General features: G+C 49.8%; 8 protein-coding genes across 8 annotated transcripts; 3 read left to right on the top strand and 5 right to left on the bottom strand.

Annotated features, from left to right (window-relative positions):
• Window positions 1–27: 27 nt before the first annotated feature.
• Window positions 28–1,445, bottom strand: ACHE_30983S (SMP-30/gluconolactonase/LRE family protein; the record flags this gene model as incomplete). The annotated part of the gene is made up of 4 exons (XM_043277661.1): window positions 28–331; window positions 392–464; window positions 525–1,246; window positions 1,312–1,445. The coding sequence occupies 4 exons, from the start codon at window positions 1,443–1,445 to the stop codon at window positions 28–30; spliced, it is 1,233 nt and encodes a 410-aa protein (XP_043135518.1).
• A 687-nt stretch (window positions 1,446–2,132) lies between these two features.
• ACHE_30982S (Yae1 family protein) lies at window positions 2,133–2,735 on the bottom strand (the record flags this gene model as incomplete). Its single annotated transcript, XM_043277660.1, has 1 exon — window positions 2,133–2,735. One exon carries the CDS (start codon window positions 2,733–2,735, stop codon window positions 2,133–2,135), a length of 603 nt encoding a protein of 200 aa, XP_043135517.1.
• Window positions 2,736–2,989: 254 nt separating this feature from the next.
• On the top strand, window positions 2,990–5,013 carry RAR1 (methionine--tRNA ligase MES1; the record flags this gene model as incomplete). The annotated part of the gene is made up of 2 exons (XM_043277659.1): window positions 2,990–3,126; window positions 3,189–5,013. The coding sequence occupies 2 exons, from the start codon at window positions 2,990–2,992 to the stop codon at window positions 5,011–5,013; spliced, it is 1,962 nt and encodes a 653-aa protein (XP_043135516.1).
• A 491-nt stretch (window positions 5,014–5,504) lies between these two features.
• Window positions 5,505–6,658, bottom strand: sonA (putative nuclear pore complex protein (SonA); the record flags this gene model as incomplete). The annotated part of the gene is made up of 2 exons (XM_043277658.1): window positions 5,505–6,332; window positions 6,395–6,658. 2 exons carry the CDS (start codon window positions 6,656–6,658, stop codon window positions 5,505–5,507), a joined length of 1,092 nt encoding a protein of 363 aa, XP_043135515.1.
• A 1,239-nt stretch (window positions 6,659–7,897) lies between these two features.
• On the top strand, window positions 7,898–8,608 carry ACHE_30979A (uncharacterized protein; the record flags this gene model as incomplete). The annotated part of the gene is made up of 4 exons (XM_043277657.1): window positions 7,898–8,048; window positions 8,108–8,159; window positions 8,225–8,408; window positions 8,462–8,608. 4 exons carry the CDS (start codon window positions 7,898–7,900, stop codon window positions 8,606–8,608), a joined length of 534 nt encoding a protein of 177 aa, XP_043135514.1.
• A 235-nt stretch (window positions 8,609–8,843) lies between these two features.
• Window positions 8,844–12,596, bottom strand: rgsC (putative intermediate filament protein (Mdm1); the record flags this gene model as incomplete). The annotated part of the gene is made up of 2 exons (XM_043277656.1): window positions 8,844–9,868; window positions 9,926–12,596. The coding sequence occupies 2 exons, from the start codon at window positions 12,594–12,596 to the stop codon at window positions 8,844–8,846; spliced, it is 3,696 nt and encodes a 1,231-aa protein (XP_043135513.1).
• A 509-nt stretch (window positions 12,597–13,105) lies between these two features.
• On the top strand, window positions 13,106–14,121 carry OPI3 (bifunctional phosphatidyl-N-methylethanolamine N-methyltransferase/phosphatidyl-N-dimethylethanolamine N-methyltransferase; the record flags this gene model as incomplete). The annotated part of the gene is made up of 5 exons (XM_043277655.1): window positions 13,106–13,154; window positions 13,218–13,257; window positions 13,340–13,356; window positions 13,476–13,902; window positions 14,052–14,121. The coding sequence occupies 5 exons, from the start codon at window positions 13,106–13,108 to the stop codon at window positions 14,119–14,121; spliced, it is 603 nt and encodes a 200-aa protein (XP_043135512.1).
• Window positions 14,122–14,750: 629 nt separating this feature from the next.
• Window positions 14,751–16,615, bottom strand: ACHE_30976S (RXT2 domain-containing protein; the record flags this gene model as incomplete). Its single annotated transcript, XM_043277654.1, has 4 exons — window positions 14,751–15,955; window positions 16,027–16,180; window positions 16,323–16,444; window positions 16,543–16,615. The coding sequence occupies 4 exons, from the start codon at window positions 16,613–16,615 to the stop codon at window positions 14,751–14,753; spliced, it is 1,554 nt and encodes a 517-aa protein (XP_043135511.1).
• Window positions 16,616–16,894: the final 279 nt, after the last annotated feature.

The raw sequence follows: 16,894 nt of genomic DNA, 5'->3' as shown, positions 1-16,894 counted from the left end.
GGGCGTCAAAAGCCATTGAAATTGAAATTACTTCAATTCTTGGCCTACCAGCTCCCATTCGACCCTACTTATTCCACCAGCGCCCATCAACCAGAGAGTCTTGAGTTCAGGACCTGTCCAAGCAAAGTTCTGAACGGTGTAGTTGGTCTGGACCGTCAGGAGGAGCTGACCAAAAGAGTCAAGGACATCTACACCTCTTCCGTTTCCTGTAAGTATGTACCCATTTGCAGCCACCTTGAGACCGTCGGGCACGTATTCAGGAGACAAATAGACAGGTCGCTTGTTCATAGCGCGGGTGCCATCCTCGCTGAGGTCGAAGGCGTAGATAGTTCTACTTCCATGTTAGTATTTCCATGCCAGTGAGATGGCCATGAGACCAAGAGCAACATACCTGTGTCCCACTGATGAGTTGAAGGTATTCTTGTGTTGGCCAAATTTCGGGTCAACCGTGTTTCTTCCAGCGCCTGGATGCAGACATGTTAGACGAATACTGTCTTGAAAGGGTTGAGAAGAAATATACGCACCAGTATCACTGATGTACACAATCGTACCCTCCGGATTGAACGCGATACCATTAGGCTGGGTAATGCTGTCTTCTACCACGAACACAGCGCCAGAGGTTGCATTGTATCGGTAGCTGGCAGTTGGAAGCTGAGGAGCGGTGTCGGTGAGGGAATTCCACCATGAATAATCAGGGTCGGTGAACCAGATGTCCCCCGTGTTTGGATGCACGGCAACATCGTCAATCGTGTTGAAATAGTATCCAAAGTAATTGTTGACCAGGGTTGTCGATTTGTTCGTCTTTGGGTCTACCGTTCTCAACCCCAGCCGTTGCTCACTGCCACCGATGGACCTGTTCCCACCTGATGCGCCCCAGACGATCTTGCCGTTGTGGAATGTACCGCCATTGGGAGCGTACACAGGGGGATTAGAGAGATACTCGGAAAGCTTTGGTGGTTCCTGATTCAAATCGACGACCAGCTGGGGGAGATATCCCGGCGTCAACTGGGACAGGTAAAGCTTGTTCTGCGAGGCTACATAGACAGGCGCTTCGTGTACGACCTCGGGAACTTTGAACATGAACTCGTAGCTGGGCTTAGAGCCGAGGACCTCGAGACCGCGTTCTTTGTCGAAGACAAGAAAATCGGCTGATTTGACGTCATTCAACCTAGTACCATTGCCGTAGGTAATGTCGCCAAAAGTCGAAGGGACATCAGCAGTAGATAGCTTGCGGAAGAAGTGGTATCTAACGGGCACATTCCCTATTAACACCTGATCCTGCACACATGGTTCATCGACTTTCGAACTTACGGGAGTACATTAGCATATTTATTGATGCATACCACCGAGGGACCGCAGTCTTCCGAGATCGGGTTGGTAAGACCAGTCTGCGCACGAGTGATACCAGCTAGAAGGAAGAAAATGGCTGCGAATCGCGAATGCATTTTAAGGCAATCGCTCTATGAACGCTCTATGAAAGGGTGTATGTATTCTGTAAGGACCGGGAAGGGGCGAACAACCAGGAACCAGGAACCGAGGGACACTTTTTTTTTTAGGTTGACCTGATGAGGCCATTGGTCTGTTTATATCGTTTCCGGCCCCTGGATTTATTTCCGACTTGATTATTTTGCTGCTGTTTCTCCGCAGTTCCACGAACCAAATGCTAGCACTATTCCATAAAGGCCTCGCATTGCATTAATCGGAGCACGCGTCCAGCCCAATCCAATCGGCAAATCACCAGCCCCAAGGTTTAGCCGGTTTCCAAGTTTGGCTTTCTGATCTGCAATAATTCAATTTATTAGCGGGCAACTAAAATGCCCGATTGTGGGGGGAAGCCCGATCGTCGATGAGGCCGCAAGGAATGCCGAAGAAGTAGGGAGACAACAAGGCTGTTGCCGTTTTCAATCGCAGCAAGTTGATACCGAAGACGGCGAGGTTCGTCTGGACTGAGGCATATTCTCTGCACTCGTGACTCGGAACAACTCCGAACGAACCGTCAGAAACTAAAGGACGGCAGTATGCGGGTTCGGGGAGGGAAAAAAAAAAGAAAAAAGTCGCATAATCGGAGTATTCTTCTTCGATACGGTGACCACGACAACTGCAATTGCAGCGGCAACGACAAGATGATAAGCTCAATGCCGGATTTTCAAAGAACTGATATCCTCAATGCTACCAGTACCATCGCCTGATGTTGCTGCTCCGGCTGGGGTATCTTTGGCGCCGCGATGGATATCTGCCGTGTCTTCACGCTCCCCCAACGCGCGCTGAATGAGTTTGGCCTTGATGACAGCTCCCTTCAGTCGCTCGTCCGCATCTGTCACTGCTTCCTCTGTATTCGCCATGACTAATGATGCAGGATCGACTAGTTCGAGCAGAATATCGAGATTCTTCGCCAGCCGTGCACTAGGCGGAAATGTGGCCATTTCTGCGCAGACGGAAGGGTCCAAAGAAGCATTCAAATCTTTGCGATTGATCGCATTGGTCGCAGAGATATTATCTGTGTCTGTACCCAGCGGCTTGAATGCTTTAGAGTCGGCGAATCTCTGAGCCCAGACCAACGCCTTTCCATACAAACGTCCCATTTCGGCGAATTTTTCGAAGCCCTTTTCAACAGCAAAGACGCTGCCCTCGGTATATCCAGCTTGCGCACCATCAGTGGCTCCCAGATCGTAGCCTTCTTTGTAGAATTCCTCCTCCAGGTCTAAGAGACTCTCCAATAAGTTATTGCTCTCCATCTGGTCAAAGCAGCGCGACGGGTGGAATTAGAGACACCAGAAGGGTGGAGAATTATTTGAACAGCATAAAATTGAATTGTTATGCAAGATCGTGAGTCATGGGTAGTTGCAGTCGAACAGTCAAAAGAGAAGCAAAAAAAGTCGAGTGATGAATCATCCGCACTTTTTCTCTCGGCTTTCTTGTTTGCCCCTCCATCCATAAAATCTTCCCCCCACCCCCCTGTCCTTTTAAAAGTGCCGAACAAAGAATCAAAATGGCTTCAGATTCCAAAATTCTGCCCCAGAAGGGCGCGCGCAATATCCTCGTGACAAGTGCATTGCCGTATGTCAACAACGTGCCTCATTTGGGCAACATTGTCGGTTCCGTGCTGAGCGCCGATGTCTTCGCGAGGTATTTAACCCTCTCTTATCATAGAGGTTTAACAACTGGCACTAACGAACAATCTATTATAGATATCATAAGGCTTGCGGACGACCGACTCTCTACATCTGCGGTACCGACGAATATGGAACTGCGACAGAGACAAAGGCCCTTGAAGAGAAGGTGACGCCAGAGGAGCTGTGTGCCAAGTACAACAAGATTCATAAAGAAGTCTACGATTGGTTTGACATTGGATTCGATCACTTTGGCCGGACCCCGACACAACGACACACCGAGATTTCGCAGGCCATCTTCAAGCGACTGTATGAGAACGGATATCTCGCGGAGAAGACGGCAGAGCAACCGTTCTGTGAAGCGCACGGCTCGTTCTTGGCTGATCGATATGTGGAGGGAGAGTGCCCGCGATGCCATTACGATGACGCCCGTGGTGACCAATGCGACAAGTGTGGTCACCTGTTGGATCCCTTTGATCTCATCAACCCCCACTGCAAGCTCGACGGTGCCACCCCCGTCCGCCGCGAGACCAAGCACATCCACCTCCTTTTGGACAAGCTGCAGCCGCAAATTGAGGAATGGTCTCGCAACGCTATTGGAAAGGGCGACTGGCCCAAGAACTCCCGGGTGATTACTGAGTCGTGGTTGAAGGAAGGCTTGAAGGACCGTGGGATTACGAGAGATCTTAAGTGGGGTGTGCCCGTTCCCCTTGATGGATTTGAGAACAAGGTACTCTATGTGTGGTTCGAGGCCTGTATCGGTTATCCTTCGATTACGGCCAACTACACGCCGGACTGGGAAAAATGGTGGCGTAACCCTGAAGAGGTGCAGTTGTACCAGTTCCTGGGCAAGGACAACGTGCCTTTCCATAGTGTCATCTTTCCCGGTACGCAACTGGGAACCACGGACAAGTGGACCATGCTTCACCACTTGAGCACGACTGAGTATTTGAACTACGAGAACGGCAAGTTCAGTAAGTCGCGCGGGATCGGTGTTTTTGGCAACAACGCCAAGGAGATTGGTGTTTCCCCCGACGTGTGGCGGTATTTCCTGCTGAAGAACCGTCCGGAGACCGGTGACACTCAGTTCGAATGGCGTCCGTTCGTCGACAGTAACAACAGTGAGCTCCTGGCCAAGCTGGGTAACCTGGTTAATCGGGTGATCAAGCTGGTCACTGCTTCGTACGGCTCGACCATCCCTGAGTTCACCATCCCCGAAAGCTTCCAGCCAAACCTGGACGAGGTTACTGGCCTGCTCCGTCAGTACATCGAAGAGATGGAGGGCGTGCACCTCCGTGCCGGTGTGCAGACGGCTATGAGGATCGCCGAAGCTGGCAACGGCCTGATCCAGGCTAACCGCCTTGACAACTCTCTCATCGCCAATGAGCCCGAGCGCGCTGCCGCAGTCGTTGGTACTGTGCTTAACCTCATCCACCTCCTCGCCAGTGTATTCGCGCCCTACCTTCCCTCGACCTCCAAGTCTATCAACGAGCAACTGGACGCCGCCTTCGCCTACATCCCCACGCTGGAGGACATCAAGGACGGCTGGAAACCCACTGCCTTGAAGCCCGGCCACAAGATCGGCAAGGCCAAATATCTGTTCTCGCGCATTGACTCGAAGAAGGCCGACGAGTGGCGTGAGAAGTTCGGCGGTTCTCAGGCTGAGCGTCAGAAGAAGGAGGAAGATGCCGCCAAGGCTGCCGCGAAGAAAGCCGCCAGCAAGGCCAAGAAGAAGGAAAAGAAGGCCGGCAAGCCTGCTGATGCCGCTGCTCCTACGGGTGGTGTCGAGGCTTCTGCCAAGGGAGGCGCAGAGGCGACTACTGCCACCACTGAGGGCAAGAATGACGAAGCTGTTGAGAAGGTTACCGATGGTGTTTCGCAGGTTACGATTCCGACATCATGAACGATTCTATTTGCTTCTCTTTTTACTTTCTTTCGTTATTTCTTTTCTGGGGCTGAATATTACTTTTTCTGTGGGTGCATTTAAACTCTATTTGGGGAAAATAAGCCATAGCATGAGATATGAATGATGTAGACGAACGAAACTAAAATGTGATGTGATATTGAATTCTGATTCCTACTCTAGCCCTAGCTAAGAGCTATTACTACACGAATGCTGACCAAAAACCGTCCCCAAGTACAGTATTCAGCTTCAAGAAAAATTCGCTTCCATATCAGAATTCTCTCCTGTCCATTATCTTTCGACACCCATAACGTAGGACTCCTGGCAGACAAAGGTCTTTTTTTCATTGAAAAAGAAGCAGTAAAAAAGAAGAAAAGGCAATTGCCTATACTGATTTCGCTCGTCGTATGCATTCCCAAACATAATAAGAGAAAAATAACATGAAATAAAAGTAAGCCATTCATACCATAAACAAACCCTCTGTCACACAATCACCTCTTCCTCGCTCCCGCTCGAGGTTTCACTTCTTCTGGTGCAACAGGATGAAGCATCACCTTGTTGGGCAATTGTTGGGTGTTGGCAGAGTAGCCCTTACTCCAGTCGTAGCTCACAGCGTAGGCAAAGATGTTTCCAGTGCGGTTGAAAGCGGTGCTGGAAATTGTTCCCCCAACGGACGGATAGCCCTTCAAACGATGTTTCGCGTCCTTGTCCCAGAAGTGGAAAGTGCCGTCACTACCGGCGGTGCTGAAGGTACCGTGAACAGGATGGAAGGTGATAGCATTGAGAGAATAAATGTTGTTGACGTCGCGTTGATTGGGCGGGGTCTCACGGTGACATTTGAAGCTGAAGTTGGAGCTCGAGTCCTTATCTTCGACATACTGGATGGCACAGCGACCTTCGATACTACCAACGGCAAACCCGGTGGAATCAATGAAACAGTTGACTGTCCGCGTCTGCCACTTGAGGGGAGACTGCATGGTTTTGTAGAATTTGGTGGGGCTATCGAGGTTAACGATGTTGATGTACCGGTCCGCCGTACCGATAACGAGGAGCTTGTTCTTCACGTCCATGGTGTACACTCGCTCTTGACATTCGAGCGAGGCAATAGGGGTGGACTGCCGCAGGTCCCAATATTTGACAGTCTTATCCCACGAGCCGGTGATGAGAAGAGGGGAGTTTCCCGCGGGGTTTGGAATCATATCACAGCATCGAATCGGAGCATCGTGAGCCGCGACTTGCACTGGAGTGGTAGCGCCGGCAGCAAGGTCGAGCATCCGGGCAGCTTTATCGGCACCAGCCCCGACGACTTTGGTCCCATCCTGCGCACACCGACAAGTCAGTTAAATCAAACCCGTCGAGCTTGTCGCAATTTGCAACCTACCGGAGCCCAACAGCAGCTCAACACGGGAGCTTCATGCTCAAAGAGCGCCTTTCCTTCACTTTGTCCCTGCTCGTTGATCTCATAGATGCGGACCTTCTTGTCCCAGGACGCGACGGCAAGGTGTTCACTGGCGGGGGAGAAACGAAGATCGGAGATACTATCCTCTGGAGGAGAATTGAGCGCGACGTCCTTGGAAATATCTCCGGTGGTATTGGTCTGAGCTGCTGATGTCGACGTAGCGCCGACGGAACCGAAGAGCGACATTTCGTGACCGTTTTTCTCTTGCTTTTTTTGCCCCCCTTTTCGTCTTCCTTGAAGAAATAAAACCAGAGCTGGAGAAACAAACAAACAAACAGAAAGATAAGGGGGTATCAAAAAGCACAACTGAGGAAGAAACGACGAATGAGAAACGAAGAGAAGGTCTTCAAAATCAAAACGAAGCGACGCGGTGGAAGTGAAAGAGCTCTTCGTCCTAATGCGGTTAGACTGCAGCCTGAGGCGAAAAAGACAAACTATGTAAACAATGCAATCACAGCAAAACAGTCAAACTAGATGGAATAAGCAAAATAAGCAAACAATCCTAAAGGGCTCAAAGTATATCAGCCATCGTCATGATCAACTACCATGATTGTGGAATGACAATGGCCTGATCGAACCCATGGCTCTGCCTCTACTTCCAATGTTAGCCAGACTTCCACTTTCTGATCGTCAATTTGGAGTATGCATCACACTGCATTCGCCACTCGTATCAGAGTTCCGCCATTCCGTCGTCCAATGTCATACCATCAACCCATGTTCCGGCATAGTCTACTTGGAATTGCGTGTGCATATCCAATGTCAATTTACTCTGGATGTTGGTCATGACGCGTTTTAAAAGAGAAGAAGGCTCATGTGAGACCTTTGTAAGTTTGAGCTACCAGAGTAAGAGCCATTCGCTATCACGTCGAGCATTGTATACCTTGAATCGACTATCCCAAAACGGAAAATGCGGGGGTGCACTACCAAGCTCTCTCCACGTCAGGTGATCTTCCGATGATCCGTCGCAAAGTACTGTCTGTAAACGCACTTTACGGGATATTGCACAGTATGCCATTGTGCAGTGTATCCCTGTATGTGGTGTGGCATTCTGTCAATGAGGCATCGGAAGACGAGGGCCTTGTCATGACCAGGATACAGTCCTGCTTGATCTGATTTGATCCAGTTATAACCCTAGAGCGTTCCTGTAGCACTCGACATAGTAGTATATCACCGGTAGTATCGCCGGGTCTGGTTCGGGGTCACCTGCTCTTCTCCTCTTTTCTCTGTCTCCTCTTCTGCTCCCCCTGCTTCTTCTCCCCCTGCTTCTTCTCATCTGCCTTTCTCCTCTCCTTCTCTGATTATTTTTCACATCATTGTTGCTTAACCCATACTTCGCTATCAGGTAAGGCTCTCCTACCTCCGAGAGCAGCCTATTTGACACTATAACTAATTCCTACTATGGCCTAGTTCACTACTGTCGTCACCATGTCCACCGAACAGCCTGAACTTACCAGGGTTGATTCAGCCATCGCAGGCTTGAGCACATCCCCAAAGGACGAGAAACCTCCCACCGCAAAGATCGAACATAGGCGCAGGTCGTCGGTGGCAGAAGGTGTCTTCAACATCAAGGACTTGGGTAGGGTTTCTCGGTACACTCGGTCCAGTGAAGAGAACTAAAACCATTGATGTTTCTAGAGGCCCAACAGATTGAGCTGGTGCTTCCAATCGAGACGCAAAAGACTGGGTGGTACGTGTGTCCGTCTTCATGATCATTGTTTTCCATTGCTATCATATCCATTGACACCCTTCAAGGAAGCTCAATACCTCGCCAAACAGCATCGAAGACAAGGACATACTCAAATTGTACCTCGTCAATCCTCCCGTCAAGAAGATTGACCTTCACTTCCCACTGGGTTTGGAAGTAGCAGCTCGCAACAACAAAGGAGTCACCATCAAGGATGCGCTGGACGCCATTTACAAGCAATTCAAGAAGAAGGTATCATCCGCCGTGTCCCTGTTGTTTGAACAGTGTTAATTTGTCCTGCATAGTCTGATGATGAAATGGATGCTCCCTATCTCGCTGGTTTCGAGTGGAACAAGAAAGAGTGCTGGACACGTCTGGTTGTCCACCAGAAGCCTCAGGGCCCAGTACAACAGTCACGCAAGAAGGGCAAAAAGGCAAAGGAAGAGGCATAGATGTGATGCTATTGTGTCATCCCATGGCCATGCCTTTATCATGATGTTTCAAAGAAAGGTCAGTCCATTTCTTCTTTGTATGTCTTTCATAGTTTTGTTCCCGGTTCTCTGCTATATTCGAGTTTGGAATAGTATCTACAATATTCCATCGCATATTCGTAGTTCTCATACACGGTCATATCTATCATCTAAGAAAACCGCCGAAAGGATAAGGGTATAAGTAGTAACAACAAATTCATAGCCACCCCGGAACCACTCCCCCAAATAACACCAGCACCAACTCATCCAAGATAGTAAAGACGAGATGCGTATTGAGTCGTTGGTTATTCAACATAGCAAATATCTTCCTTGCCGCACCCTGTGCATTCGCCCGTCCGACGACATTCCCCGCCAGATCTGGCACCAGCGTCGCCAGCACTACGTTAGCTTCAGTGCGACTCTTAGACCGCTGCGACGGCGTCCGCACGATATTCTGCCGCAGCATGCCATTCGGCCACATTGTCTCCCGTGCGAGATGGATATACCTGAGCAGCGACTCGTCTTGAACGAGTGAGCGAGCCCCCTCGCGCACTTTGCGCTCGATGGTCCCGCCCAAGAGCTGGTGGAGCACTACGACCACGGCGCGGCCGCGAAGCCAGTTGTTGCCCTTGTTCAGGTCAAAGGCTTCCAGGAAGAGATCGCAGATTGGCTTGATAAACGGTTCTAGTTCCCGGTCTTCAAATGCATTGAGCTCCGCCTCTGCTTCGGCAGCGGTGACGGAGTCCTCTGCATTGGCAAGGTTAGCTGTTGGTGAAGACGCGCCGGTCTGGTAGCTGGTCGTTGCAGCGGAGATGAGATTCTGTCCAGCCGTGGAAAGCTGGTCTAATACGCCGAAATTGGCCAGGAAATCGTCCATACCATCTGTGACTGAGTTGTATATCCGGGTAACCAGATCCTTCGTCTCGTCATCGCGGGGACGAGTCTCGTCGCGCGAAATGATGGCTCGTTGGGAGAGAAATGCACGTAGGTCACGGCTTCGACACACTTCTGGCAGTAGCAATAGCTTCTGGAGGTAGCTCTCCAATGCCATCCGTCGCTTCTGCAGAAAATCCTTTTGCAATTTCATCACCATACGACGACGCGGAAATTCCAAGTGACGGACTGAGGGGTATCTCGTGCGTAATTTGTGATGCAGGTCGTGAAATTCGCTGTAACGACGGGCTACAGCCCAGGATGCCGCTGGCATTTGCTCCCCTGCATTTCTCTGGACTTCAATCACATCTTTCGAAAGAAGTTAGTTCAAATTGTTCCACGAAATGATTTTGATATGTGACATACATAAAGCATATTCTCGGCCATCTGGCTCCTTGCCCACCACAATGGATTTGATTTGGACAGTCGATCGACCATATAAGCTGTTATCGCTTTCTTGGATGATATACTGTTGGCGCTGCATCTCTTTCCGATGACTTTCCCGCTGGATGCTAGCCTTGGACTTGCGCAAGATCCGCAATTCAGCCGTATTATTGGTTAGCTCAGCTTTCCGTGTCAACGCATCAACCACTAATTCCTGGGAGCCCAGTTTCTCGATTTCGGTGGTGAGCACCTCGATGGCCTCGGTCAAACCAAGATCACCAGGGGCTGCTTCATGGACTTCATCGGCAGGGTCTTTGTCTTGCGTTTCAGCTGGTTCTTCGTATTCATCTTCGATGAATTTTTGCTGATCTGGGAATAGGTCATCATCAAAAACACCCTTTCGTGGGGACTCATCGACGAGCCCTAGTGAAGCAATGCTAGGTTTTGATTTCTCATCGGTTCTAATTTCTTCCCGTGGCAATTCTACCGAGCCGCGCGGTGATTTGGTAGGGCTCCTGCCGTTGCCAAATAACTCAGGTGGAACCAAGTCATCATGGTTATTATTGTTGTCTTCTGGTTTGCCATTCTTCGGCGGTTCATCGGTAATGATATCGTTTAAAGCTGCCTCCATCGTCTCGATAACTTGACTTTGACTTTTTTCGTGTTCAGCACTTTGCGAGTCTTTGCCGAGACTATGTGTAGAGATAGCAAAAGGATCGGTATCGTAATCATCGTCGAATAAAGGGGTGGAACGTTCAGAGTCCAAAGAATTTCGGGGCGATACATCATCGTCGAAGAGCTTTCCTGTGCTCCGGACATCGGTCGATGAAACGGCAGCCCGACGGAGATCCTTCGATTTGGCTCCTGCCTGAGACGTCGTACGGCCAGTCAAAGGAGGCAAGGGCCGTCTTTCAGGCGCCTCAAGACTCGCTGTAGAGCTAGGCTGGTGAGCAGCTGTCCCTCCAGAATTCGAACTTTGATCCGACGAAAGGTATTTATAGTACAGATCTGACTTTTTAAATTTGGGGTAATGAATATTCTCCATTTCCTCCAAGACAGCAGATTGCGAGGTCAAAATCACTGTCCGCGCCTGGTGATACTGATCCGAAGTCGCCCGTTTGCCCGCACTTAGAAAAGCTTTCACCAGTCGGCGAGACCCGTCTGCGACTTTGATCTCAGGTTTTGTCAAGTAAGTTTCGCTGATTAGTGCCATATCATTCCTATCGGTCGCATTCCAGGTCGTTGAACTAGGGGATGTTTCGTCCCCGAAGTCATCTTCAAGTGGATTGCGAAACCCATCAACTACGATCCAGAACTGCACTAACGACATGAGCTTTTGACGGTCCATGAATTCCATGAAGTAAGAGAGGCCAGAAGGATCGCGCATGATGTCCACTAGAGACATCTCGTGATACACTGGTGTGCTATTGCGGCGCAAATGTGATGCAGTTGCCGTAGCATGCGGGACCCTACTACCTCCGGGTGCTGAAAGTTTGAGCACCTTCTGATCAAGGACCCTCTTGCTCGTCTCCAAACGACGAAGATAAACCTGGTCTTGTTCTTCCACCATGCTTTCTCGTTTCAACTGGCTGGCGACAAGCGCTCTAAATCGCCGGGCGTCCGAAAGGTTATTGCATCTCCGAATTGCCCTGACAAAACGTTCAAAGGCACGTTCCGAATCATGCGGCGAGAGTTTGGGAAATGAACGTCCACGTTTTGAATGAGGCATGGGAGACGCATGTTCATCTAAAGCAGCCCGAAGTTTTCGCACGGTTTTGCGATCGTGGAGCGCTGTCCGCCCATATGCTTCCATCAATTGATTCCACGTATCTGGGTCTGAAAGTGTAGATACAAGTGGGAAGAGGACAGCACAGGCGAACATTTCCCGGATCAATACAGCGACAACGCGGCTGTTGAGTATATTTTTTGGAAATAACTGTGGGAGTAACCCAACGGAAATCTTCCGCAAGTATTCCTGTTCTGCCAGCTTCTGATCGGAGAGGGACAGCGCAACCGCCGGGTGAAGTCGCCCCTCGCAGTATTTGCTTGCAATAGCAAGGTCTAACTCTTCCGACTCGGTTACATTCCGTGTCAAATTCCGTCCCCGGACTGACCGCTCGGCGATATCAAATTCTCTGAGATGGGTGGTGAAGATGGGAAATATGCGCGACACAATTAGCGATACCAAATCCTCTGCCTGCAGACGATTTTGAAGATTCCCAATCGCAACCCGAATCATTCTGTCCACGTCGTTGACAAACACCGGGCTCGGGCTGATGTTCTGGTACCATGAAGAAATGAAGTCGCGAATAATCAATGTCAAAGTTCGATCAGCTGCTTCCGATACGACGAACGATTGAGGATAAATGGGCTTGGGGCCATAGATGGAGCGTTGGCGGATTGCGTAGACTTCTCTCTGCCAGTGCTTGGGAGCGATGAATGCCAGGGGCGTAGTCTTCGCACGAAGTCGAGCAGTATCGCGTGTCCGTGTTGTCAAAACCACGAGACCCAGTAATAAAATGAAAGATGCTATAGCACCTAAAGCAACCGCATAGCCAAGATATCGCAGCACTGGGAACCATTGAACCACCAAGCCCCATGCAATGAATCCTCCGAGTCCCCCCAGAACAACAAGTTCGCGACTGCGGGCCATTGTCCCCGGGCGTGAGCAAACGAATGATGACCCATGCCGGTCAAGCGGCAATGATATGCAGATGAGGAGAAATGCAGACCATTGTGAAGCAGCGACAGTTTATCAATTGCTCTATTGCGGATAACAGTGGACCAACATCGATCGTGAGGGACTTTGACAGCTCCCGATGTACGCGTTGAATGGGATATGGCTGTTTAATTGGTAAGAATGGGAGGGTTACAGATTCCAGAGGAACTTAAGAAGCTCTGGCTCACGAAGGAGGTTGAAATAAAAGAACGTGTTGAGAAATGTTTCAGTTGCTTTCGAGATGTCCGGTTCGGGGTCACGGGACAACGACGTCATGTGCCGGCAGTACAACCCGTGACAGTAAATTACGGAAGTATTGTACTTCCACCTCCTTCTCCTCATTTCCCTCTCGTGTCCCTCTTGTCCTCTTCTTCTCTTCTTCAACCTCAACTTCTTCAACTCCTTTTTCTCTTCTGTCTCTCACTCGTTTTTAATCCACCACCATGGCTGCTCTGACGGATTTCGTGGACTTCTCCCAGTTGTCTCTTCAAGGTATGTTTGATATCATTTTCGCGGGATTGACATGTGATTCTAACCTGTGCTGGCCATTTGCAGTGACTGCGCTGTCCATTGCTTTCAACCCTATTTTCTGGAAGTAAGTCAAATCCCCTAAATATATGCCTCAATTGTCTAGCTGGCAGGTGTATGAACATCAATGGCTAACTCTGGTCTCTCAGCATTGTTGCCCGCACTGGTTGGTTACTCCATCTTTCCCCGTGTTCACACACTGTCCAGGCATTGAAGAAAAGCAACCTGCCATTGTCATCGTCTTCGATAATTGCTCATACAATCTCGGTCTTTTTCATCTTGTAGAGTACCGGAATCACTTCTTGACTCGTATATTCGGTAGCCCCTACTATGGATGCTACTTCCTCGCTTTCACCATCTTCTCTCTGGGCATTCTGCGTGACCACCTCTACCAATTGGCCTTGGCTGACCAGCCTTACTACGCCCCTGTGCACCAACCGATCCTAGGCGCCGTTCTCTTCGGCGTTGGCTCCGTCCTCGTTCTGTCCAGCATGTATGCTCTTGGTGTCACGGGCACCTACCTTGGAGACTACTTCGGAATCTTGATGGATGCCCCCGTCACTGGCTTCCCGTTCAATGTCACCGGCTCTCCCATGTACTGGGGAAGCACCTTGAACTTCCTGGGAGTGGCTCTTTATCACGGTAAGGTGGCTGGGATTGCCTTGACGGCTGAGGTCTTCATCTTGTACTGGTTCGCTCTCCAGTGGGAGGAGTAAGTATCCTGTGCTCTCCACTCTCTTGCTATTTTTCACCCGATGCGATTTGTCCGATCTGCCCGTGCAACTACGATCCCCGAGACCCATTCGCGCCCATCGTTGAAAGACGTAGTGTGTCAAACCCACTGACTATATACCGCTGTAGTCCTTTCACTGCCGGGATTTACGCCAAGCGCGAGCGTGAACGTGCAAAGCAGGCCGGCAAGAGCCAGTAAATGGCAGCCTGCCTGCGTTGCCTGGGCCTGTGAGGCATAAGACCAGCACAATGTGCTGAAATACCGAGACTTATTGCAAGGTTGGACGAGGAATTCAACAATCCACAACCTGTGCAATTTCACGACAAGAAGCGTCAATCTCCAGGCTTTTTGACGAACTGCTTACGGGTCCATGAGTACGATACCACTAAGATATTTTTAATCCTCAACGATCGATTGAAAATTCCAGGAATTGGTAGGATAATTTACCTCCCTAAAATGCTGTTTGAATGTAGATAAAAAGACAAGTTAGAGAAGGAACCCTGTGTTCTGTATATGCTTTAAATATTGACCCAACTCCACTTTTTCCGAAAAATGACACCCCTGTGTACGGGATAGCGCTAAAGTATCCTTCAATGGACATTGGAAGTTGTACATGGTCAATAAATCCACGGCGCCCGAGAAAATCAAAACAGAATGACATGATGCGAATATTGTTGAATATTGACCCGGCCTTGGGAAAAGAAAGAACACCGCCAACTCCATGCTATGGGACGATTTGAACAATGAAGAGAAGGAGAGAAAAGAAGGGAGAAGACGAGGGAAGGGGAGAAAAATGATGCAAAGATGAATGTGCTAAAAACGCCGCATCAAGCTCGCCGACCTCGTCCTCTTTTGCCCGTAGCCCGACTTTCATCCACTGCTTCGATCTCATCTTCATCGGCTCCCTTCTTCAAATCCTCTCCTTCCGCTAGGCCCCATTTCTCGTGATCGTACCAGTCTTCGCCATCGCTCATCTCGCCAACATGGCCTTCAGCCTTACACCATTCTAATACGTCTTCTTTCATCCGACACGCACGAAGTAGAGATTCAAGCATGTGTTCAAAGCCTCGGACTGTCTCTTCCTGTTTTTGGATGTACGACCACAAGAGTCGCCGGGTATCCTCGGCTTCGTTCGGTGGAAGTCCGTAATTGGGATCTGGGCGGGTGGAATCTGGAACAAGGAAGAGAGGATGCGGAGTCGGAAGACTGGTGAACGGATCATTAGACGGGGTAAAGGAGCGATGACTGAATCCATCCTCCTGCTGAGGGTTTGATGTGTTGGCCCACGCCCTAGTCGCCATCCGACGATATGGTGCCGGTGACCCATCTTGCATCTCCACGTCCTCTGCCTCTTGGGTGTCACTTCGCGCCTCCATGCCATCATCATTCGCTTTAGATTTCCCGTTTCTGGTTGATTTTTCCTCCGATCCAGGGGGCTGGTTCTGATTTAGTTGTGCATCCTCTGCGTATTCACCATTTGCATGGGATCCATCCGGTTGTACTGTGCCCGGATGCTGGAAGACGTCTCCAACCGTTGTGTCGATCTCTTCAGATTTAGGTTCTTTGGTCTGTTCAACATTCTTTTCTTCTGACTTGGTCTCATTATTTTCAACGTCTGTCATCTTAACATCCTTTTCGACTGGCTGTGATAGTTGGTCTTCCTCTCCTTGGACCGTCTCAGAGCCTTCCTGAGACATTGCACCCGAGAGTGACTCCTGCGCTCCATTCTTCTGGGCCACGGAGCTCCCACCAACAGGAGAAGCTGTCCCACTCGTATTAGGTTCCATGTTCAAGATTCGAGGCTCGAAAATCCATCTGTCTTCGGATGTCTCAACCGTCCCGCAGGGCATCCAGGAGCAGTCGCCTAAGAATTCTCGGTAGAGGTTTCTTGCCCGCCACAGCAGGGCGCGTTCTTGGCGCAGCTTATCTTCAATCGCCTGTGTCATATTTCGGAGGGCTTTCGACTTGTACGCGTGGGACATTGAGGGGTGGGTAGGTAGTTCGGAGGGATGCTTGATGGGACACAAGAGATCTGTGATGAGACAGTCAGCACCGCGATACATTATCCATAATATTGTTAATGACATAATCCAGGATGCTTACGTTCGAGCGCAATTTTAGAGAACGGGTTCTCCTCTGCCGCTGCCGCATCCGCTTCAGAATCTTCGTCATCCTCGTCGAGCTCATCGCCTTCTGAATCGTAGCGCACAGGGTTCGGTTGAAGGATGTAACGCGTATAGCCCGCGTGTTCAATTTTCTGTTCATCAGAGGAAAACTATCAGTAATTTCCATTTCTTTTTTTTTTGGGGGGGGGGGGTGGTTTATTTTGTGCTCTTTTCTGGAACTGGACCAGATTTACAGAGGGTACGATCAAGAGAAGGGAGAGAAACCCAATGTACCTGCTTATAATACTCCTCAGAATTAATGTATCCCAGCGCGCCTTCACGCACATATTGCGCATTTGCCTTTAGCTTATTACCTCGATTTGTCGGTTGCGTGATGGAATCGTCCGGTCCGGAAACTGCGCAGGGAAGAAAAGCCGTCAGCAGTCAGTCGCGGCATTGCAATGGTGCAAATTGTATCCATGTAAGAGACGAGAGAAGGGAATATTATACTCACAATCTTGTTCCTTGCGCAGGGCCCGTTTCATGCCCATAATAGTGTCTGCGATCAAAGCTGCTTGTGCCGCCATGGTTCCGGTGTTTAACCAGCACCGGTTGATGGGAGGCCACTGAAAGAGAGATGCGAGGGAATTCAATGGATGGTACTCAGATATAACAGAAGAAATATTATCCACCACAAGTAGCTAGTCACAGCGTAAATAAAATGGTTGAATGAGGCAAACAAATCCCCAGCAGTACTGTAGTACTATGAAAGAGGTGAGGTGCTGCTGCTGCTACGGCTTCTCCGCCCGGCGGAATCGAAAACAATGAATGATCTCCCGCCACTAATACGTTTTTGGCTGATAAGG

This window comes from Aspergillus chevalieri, chromosome 3, assembly GCF_016861735.1.
Source record: "Aspergillus chevalieri M1 DNA, chromosome 3, nearly complete sequence".
Taxonomy (NCBI): Eukaryota; Fungi; Ascomycota; class Eurotiomycetes; order Eurotiales; family Aspergillaceae; genus Aspergillus; species Aspergillus chevalieri.
This window is presented reverse-complemented; position numbering and strand designations above follow the sequence as displayed.